General features: G+C 38.6%; 1 protein-coding gene across 1 annotated transcript in view; it reads right to left on the reverse strand.

Annotated features, from left to right (window-relative positions):
* Positions 1 to 5,206, reverse strand: part of LOC144066153 (uncharacterized) — a 66,008-nt gene extending 60,802 nt beyond the window's left edge. Inside the window, exon 1 of the mRNA XM_077589497.1 lies at positions 5,158 to 5,206. Coding sequence (XP_077445623.1) covers positions 5,158 to 5,191 — 34 coding nt within the window. The 5' untranslated portion in view covers positions 5,192 to 5,206. The remainder of the gene's footprint in view (positions 1 to 5,157) is intronic.
* Between the last annotated feature and the right edge of the window lie 2,405 nt (positions 5,207 to 7,611).

A 7,611-nucleotide genomic window follows, 5' to 3' on the forward strand; every position in this document is an offset into this window, starting at 1 on the left:
CTAAGGAGCCACATGGAAATGACGGTGACTCTGACAACGAAGAGAGGGGACCCGGCTTTTTGGAAGGCTCGTTTGGGCAATTGTTTAATTCGGACACAGAAAATGAGGACTTTGAAGGATTTGTGGGTGATGACGTGAGTTGTAAAACGTCTAAATAGTACAACCGAGCTCAGTTTTGCTTCCGTTGCCTTTTTAAAACGTGTTTTTAGCGTGTGGGTGTAGCGTTCAAGAACTATATTTCCCAGCAGTCACTGCGCACCGGAACCCTGAAATAGGCTGCTTCCGGTAGCCAGCGCTATTGCATTTCGATGTTCATCCATATATAATATATATGCGTCTAATGAAACGGTGTTTGATTTATTAACGATTGCATGTTGGGGAGGTACAAGGAGTTTGGATTGGATGTGTTTATTGGTGTTCGATTGTTGATCCCTTGATCCAAATAGCAAGTGTGGCATGTTAAAGAGTATCGGTATTCGATTATTGATGCCTTAGCACAGGGGTAGGGAACCTATGGCTCGGGAGCCACATATGGCTCTGAACTAAAATATGGAAACCGGTGGTGAGAGAAAAGAGTCTTGAACGCACCAATAGGAACGTCACGTCGGCACTGTGGCATTGATTTTTTTTCATTAGTCTTCTGCATTCATTCTCTCATTGATACTCATTGAACTCATTGACATTCATTGATTAGCAACAGCTTAACAATGTTGTCAAAATAATTAAGAGACTTTTTGTACTTTAAAAGTTTTAAAATGACTAAAAAATCGCACATTTTCATGTGTTTTGACTTTTAAATTGTGATTATAGCTCTCAAGGTATAATATTTGAAAATAGGAATTGTTTATGGCGCTCTCTTTCAAAAAGGTTCCCGACCCCTGCCTTAGCACATAGCTTGAGGCACGGGAGATTTTTAGTCATAACAGTAAAAGTTGGATTGAAGAAACAACAACGTATCACTATATATATATATATATATATACACACACATATATATATGTATATATGTGTGTATATATATATATATATATATGTATATATGTGTGTATATATATATATGTGTATATATATATATATATATATATATATATATATATATATATATATATATATATATATATATATATATATATATATATGTATATGTATATATATATATATATATATATATATATATATATATATATATATATATATATAAATAAATATAAATAGTCCGGCCCACATGAAATCGAGTTGACGTTAATGCACCCTTGAGCTTTTTGTATAGTTTCCTGCAGTGGTTTTTAACGTCCACCAGGTGTCAGTATTCTACGAAGCAGTGGGTCACTGTATGTAAACGACAAGTGATGCTCACAAACCCATAACTAGTAGTGAGTCAATACAATCATTACGGTATACATAAAGAGTTTTAATTAAAAACACAAAAAGCAAACTGAAAACCTGAGCACAAAATTACACCCCCAAAAAATAAAATGGAAAAAAAGCTGCAGGACGCAGTAAGGCATGGGTTGACGAGACATGGAAAACAGGTGGGTGACACACATGGGAGGCGACCACAGGTGAAAGCAATGTACAATCACAACGATAAGTTTCAAGCCATCAATATTTTTTTCATACTAATGATTATACATAAGAATATTGAGTATTATCTGTTTGTTCAACATTAAAATAAAATTAAAAAAACAATTCACATTTGACTTCATATACCGACTGCCAGGTCTATTTACATAAAAAATCAAATCAGTTTGGATAAATATAAAATGGAAAACTACTCCAAAATGAACCCAAAGTCAGTTCTTATAGTTTAAAAAAGGAAAAGAATGTAGTTTACAAAGCTAATAGAAAATGTTGAAGATTAAATGAAATAAAACAACATTTGACTTGGTTTTCTCTTTTTCAAACAGAGACAAATTCACAGCAGACTAATTTTATCAACATGATTCAAAAATGACACGAGGGATTCTCATCATTTTTGCCAATTAATAGATAACATACACACACACGTTTGTTTCTTTTAAGTCTTATGAATAAATCCTTGGCAACAAACTTAGTATTATGTATTATTAAGTATTTTTAACCAATGTGTTGAACCACAAAATTGAGCAAAGAAAGGGCTTTTCGCCACTGCGGGTTAAGTCTTCTTTTCAGGTTTTTCAATTGTGTAGCTTTTTAATTGAGCAGGAAGACATTGTTCTTCAGTGTGGGTTAATAAGTGTTCTTTTAAGCTTCTCCTTTGGGAAAATGTTCGACCACAAACTGAGCAGGAAAATGTTTTTTCACCAGCGTGGATTTTTGTGTTTTTGGAAATCTTGCTTTTGAGAAAAGGCTTTACCGCAAACTGCACACGAGAATGGCTTTTAACCTGTGTGTGTTCTTGCATGACTAATTAGGCTTCCCTTCCGTGTGAATCTTTGACCACAAACTGAACACGAAAATGTTTTTTCACCAGTGTGGGTTCTTGTGTGCCTTTTTAAGGTTCCCTTCTCTGTAAATCTTTTACCACAAACTGAACACGAAAATGTATTTTCACCTGTGTGTTCTTGCATGACTATTTAAGTGTCCCTTCTGTGTGAATCTTTGAAAACAAACTGAACACGAAAATGGTTTTTCACCAGTGTGGGTTCTTGTGTGCCTTTTTAAGGTTCCCTTCTCTGTAAATCTTTTACCACAAACTGAACACGAAAATGTATTTTCACCTGTGTGTGTTCTTGCATGACTATTTAAGTGTCCCGTCTGTGTGAATCTTTGACGACAAACTGAACACGAAAATGGTTTTTCACCAGTGTGGGTTCTTGTGTGCCTTTTTAAGGTTCCCTTCTCTGTAAATCTTTTACCACAAACTGAGCATGAAAATGGTTTGTCACCTGTGTGTGTTCTTGCATGACTAATTAAGTGATCCTTCCGTGTGAATGTTTGACCACAAAGTGAACACGAAAATGGTTTTTCACCAGTGTGGGTTCTTGCATGACTATTTAAGTGTCCCTTCTGTGTGAATCTTTGACCACAAACTGAACACGAAAATGGTTTTTCACTCGAGTGTGTTCTTGTGTGCGTTTTTAAGTGATGCTGTTGAGAAAAGGCTTTACCGCAAACTGAACACGAAAATGGTTTTTCACCAGTGTGGGTTCTTGCATGACTAATTAAGGGTCCCTTCCATGTGAATCTTTGACCACAAACTGAACACGAAAATGGTTTTTCACCAGAGTGGGTTCTTGTGTGCCTTTTTAAGGTTCCCTTCTCTGTAAATCTTTTACCACAAACTGTACATGATAAGGGTTTCTCCCCAGTGTGGCTTCTCATATGTGTTTTCAAAGTAGACTTTTTCCCAAAGGTTTTTCCACACTGAGAGCATTTCCAGAGTTTGCCGCCCTTAAGACCTTCATTGTCATAAAGCAAGTCTTCGCTATCTGATAACGGAGCAATTAAATTGTCTGCTTGCCCTTCTGCTGAGCTGCCGTTCGGAGTCTCCGCCCCTCTGCCAGCCACGTCCAGTTCCTCTTCACTTTTGAAAGACTCACCAGTTGACACGGTGACATCATCTTCCTCCTTTTTGATTTGCTGTTGAGGGAACTCTGGCTCCTCCTCTTTAATTTGGGGTAACGTTAAGGTGTATGCAGGCTCCGCCCCTCTGCTGGTCACGCCCAGATCCTCTTCCCTCTTCAGGAATTCACCAAATGACCAGGTGGCATCATCTTCCTCCTTCTTGATTGGAAGTCGCTCGTCTCTCATTTGTTGTTGAGAGAACTCTGGCTCCTCCCCTTTGATTTGGGGGAGCTCAAGTTCCTTTTTAAGGCCAACAGACTCTTTCCCATCAGGACCAAGATATTCTCTGAAACCTGCAAAGACACGAAAATAAATGATATGTTTCATAATCTGTCTATCTAACGAGAGTCCTTTAGGTTAGACTGGGAATGTAAAGTCTTATACTTATATCGGTGGTGGTTAGGGTCGTAACATGACATTAACTTGAAATTTAACTGAAATCAACTCAAATGACTATACACACCCACACATATTCGACCACATGGAACCATCTCAATAAGCTCGTTTCTCCAATTTGTCTCATATCTCAAGGAAAAAAATTGCTCGGAAATTAGCTCGTTTCTCAAATTTCCCGTAAATTGGGACACTCGTATGTCAAAGTATTCCTGTAATATGCAGGCTGCCACAGCAAATGTTTAATTAACAAGCAATAATTATAGCACTTGCGGGTGACCCGCATTGTAATCAACAGTTTGAGGAAAACAGAGTTCACCTTCAAAATTAAAGTACAATTAAGAGCACACCTACACATTTCAATGTTTAAAAATGTTTTGTTTTATTAAATCCAAAGGATTCTTTAATCTCATCTCATTTTCTGAACCGCTGTATCCTCATCAGAGTCGTGGGGGGTGCTGGAGCCTATCCCAGCTGATTTTGGGCCAGAGGCGAGGGGGGGGGGCACCCTGAATTGTTGGCCAGCCAATCGCAGGGCACAACAAGACAGACAACCATTCACGCTCACACTCATACCTAGGAGCAATTTAGAGTGTCCAATCAGCCTACCATGTCTTTAGAATGTGGGAGAAAGCCGGAGTACCCGGAGAAAACCCACACACGTCAAAATAAAAAAGGTACTTTTTTTTGGAAAAAAAACCTTTCCATAAATGGTCATTTTTAAAGAAACTAATGCTTTACTTTACATGGTCTTTTTTATTATTAAAAAAACATTCCTATGCAAAGTCTATGCATGTCTTTGGAGTGTGGGAGGAAACCGGAGTACCTGGAGGAAACCCACGCAGGCCTGGGGAGAACATAAAAACTCCACAAAGGTGGACTTGACCTGGATTTGAACCGAGGACCCCAGAGCTGTGAGGCCGACGCGCTAACCACTCGCTCCTCTGGGCTGCTTTTTCACATTTTTAAGAACTTAAAATAAAATAAAAATATTCAGTGCTGAGTCCTAGTAGCAAGCGGGAGAAATGGGAGTTGCTCCCGCTTGAAAAATAATTTACAAAATAAAAATCATTTTCGCATTAAAAAATCTGCGATGTAGTGAAATGCTGAGGATTACTGTACTTGAATTTGCAATTGCAGCGCACAAAAATAGCACTTCTACAATTACCATTAAGCCTTAATGGTTTAGGAAATATATAGATATAAAAATGGACCAACCTTCTAGTCTGTGAAGGACAACTTTTGCATGCATTATTTTGCAAAATGTCGAGTTTTCCTCGTGGAACTTTGCGGCTCTTTTCCCACACGTAAATTCTGATGGAGACGCCATTGATAGCTGCTAACTAGGCTAAGTTAAAGAGGGCGCAAAGCTTCAAAGTTCTTCGACGACTTGAAGAGTTGATCCTTTGATATATGCTAACTGGCTGAGCCAAAGTAGCCCACAAAGCTTCAACGAGGTCTTGAAAATGATTTTGGCTGATATTTAAGGCCATAAAGTAGCTGAAGCTAGACACGACGGGGACCCATAGGTTAAGTTTGGTGGCGAAAACTGCGCATGCGCGGTGGCAGCGTCACTTCCTTCGATGCATTAAGTTTATAAATGTAAGAGAGTTGGACATAGGAAATAATTATTCTTCAAATTTTCTGACATGTGGTTTGAGCCAAAAAATGTTTGCGTAGGTTTGAATTAAACTGAAAATTAAATTAAACATAAATCACTTGAAGATCGCGTCTCAAAAGGAGGCGTCGCAAAACGCGCATGCGCAGAAAAACATCGTCCTTGATAATGGTGCTGTTCTGTTTTGCCGATTGGCATCACGGGAGAGGTAGTTCTTCATTGAAACGGTTTGAACTCGCAGGGATCAGTCACTTATTTACGTACTGCTCTCTCGTGGTCAGGAGAAAATTTGTTTCATTCTAAGTTCAGTATTCGTGGACACTGTTCACAATATTTAAGACACTGTCAATCACAAGTTATCGAAGAAGCACATTTTAAGAAAATATATCAGAAAATTAGCAATTTCTCAAAGGTGTCTTAAACCCAAAAGGAAAAGTTAGTTTTTTCTTTTATTTACATTATTCCCTTAATCCGGACCAACCACTAGATGTAAATTATATTTCTTTATTTTCCCATTTTTAACGAATATTTGTAATTTTTCCCTCCAATTTTGTTCTTTTTGTGTTTTAGTTCAATAAGTATTTTGTAAAATGTAAAAATAACTATATAGAAATATTTTCAACAAATGATTCTTCCCTTATTGAAAATAAAAGCTCAAATAAACATTGTTTTAGATCTATGAAAAATATTTAAGGCTTTATATCCAGTTCTTTAAATCCGATTTAATCTCTCTCTCTCGCTCTCTTGCTCTCTCCCGCTCCCTCTCCCTCCCTCTCTCCATCTCTCCCTCCCTCACCCTCTCTGCCTCAAACCTCCCTCCCTCCCTCTCTCTCTCTACATCAGGGGTGTCCAAACTTTTTGCAAAGAGGGCCAGATTTGGTAAGGTGAAAATGTGTGGGGGCCGACTATTTAGCCTGACATTCTTTGAACCATTAACATTAAATACAAATTAACTTTTTGGGATTTTTTTTAATTACAAATGGCATACTTTTACATTTTTTTTTACATTTAGGTTTTTACCGAAATCACAAACCACAAAAAATTAAGAAAACTATCAAGGATATCTAAGTTCATGTGAAACATTACATATTATTCATTATTATATGCTCACTGTAGGAAAAGTGCTGAAAACAAAACAATGATCACTGCATATTCAAACTGTGATTTTGACCATCACAAAAAAAATAATTAACTGAGATTTAAGAATTTATTCAACTCAGAGGACTTAACAAAGGTCTTGCCTGCACTAATGTGAAGGGTGATACTGGGATCTTGACTGCAGTATGTAGTCCATGTCTGGCTCAAGAGCAGTGGTTTTGATGCGCAAGACGTCACGCAGGTGAGAGTCACTCAGTCTCGTCCTCATGCGGCTCTTGTTAATGTTCATTGGATTGGATAACTTTATTCATCCCGTATTCGGGAAATTTCGTTGTTCCAGTGGCAAGAGGGTGAGGATGCAGGAATAGGAAAGGCATTTTAGACATAAATAGATAGGTAATAAGTAGGTCAAGAAATAAATACATGAATAAATATATAATTAAATAAGCGTGTTGCTTAGCACATATATACATACATACATACACATAAATGTACATGCATGCATATGGTAGGTCTTAACACACAGCCATTTTTTTGTTAAAGAGCCTGACAGCTGATGGGAGGAAGGATCTGCGGAAGCGCTCCTTCCTGCAATGAGGGTGCCGCAGTCTATTGCTAAAGGAGCTTCGGAGGGACTCCACAGACTCATGCAGGGGGTGGGAGGTGCTGTCCATGATGGACATCATCCTGGTCAGCATCCTCCGCTCTCCCACTTCCTCCACAGAGTCCAGAGGACAGCCCAGAACAGAGCTGGCCCTCCTGACCAGCTTATTCAGCCTGTTCCTGTCCCTCTCCGTGCTCCCGCATCCCCAACAAAGCACTGCATAAAACACTGTAGAGGCCACCACAGTGTCGTAGAAAGTCCTCAGCAGTGTCCTGCACACTCCAAAGGACCGTAGACTCCTCAGTAGGTAGAGGCGGCTCTGGCCCCTCTTGTACAGGGCATCTGTGTTTGT

Source organism: Stigmatopora argus, chromosome 20 (assembly GCF_051989625.1).
Source record: "Stigmatopora argus isolate UIUO_Sarg chromosome 20, RoL_Sarg_1.0, whole genome shotgun sequence".
Lineage (NCBI taxonomy): Eukaryota > Metazoa > Chordata > Actinopteri > Syngnathiformes > Syngnathidae > Stigmatopora > Stigmatopora argus.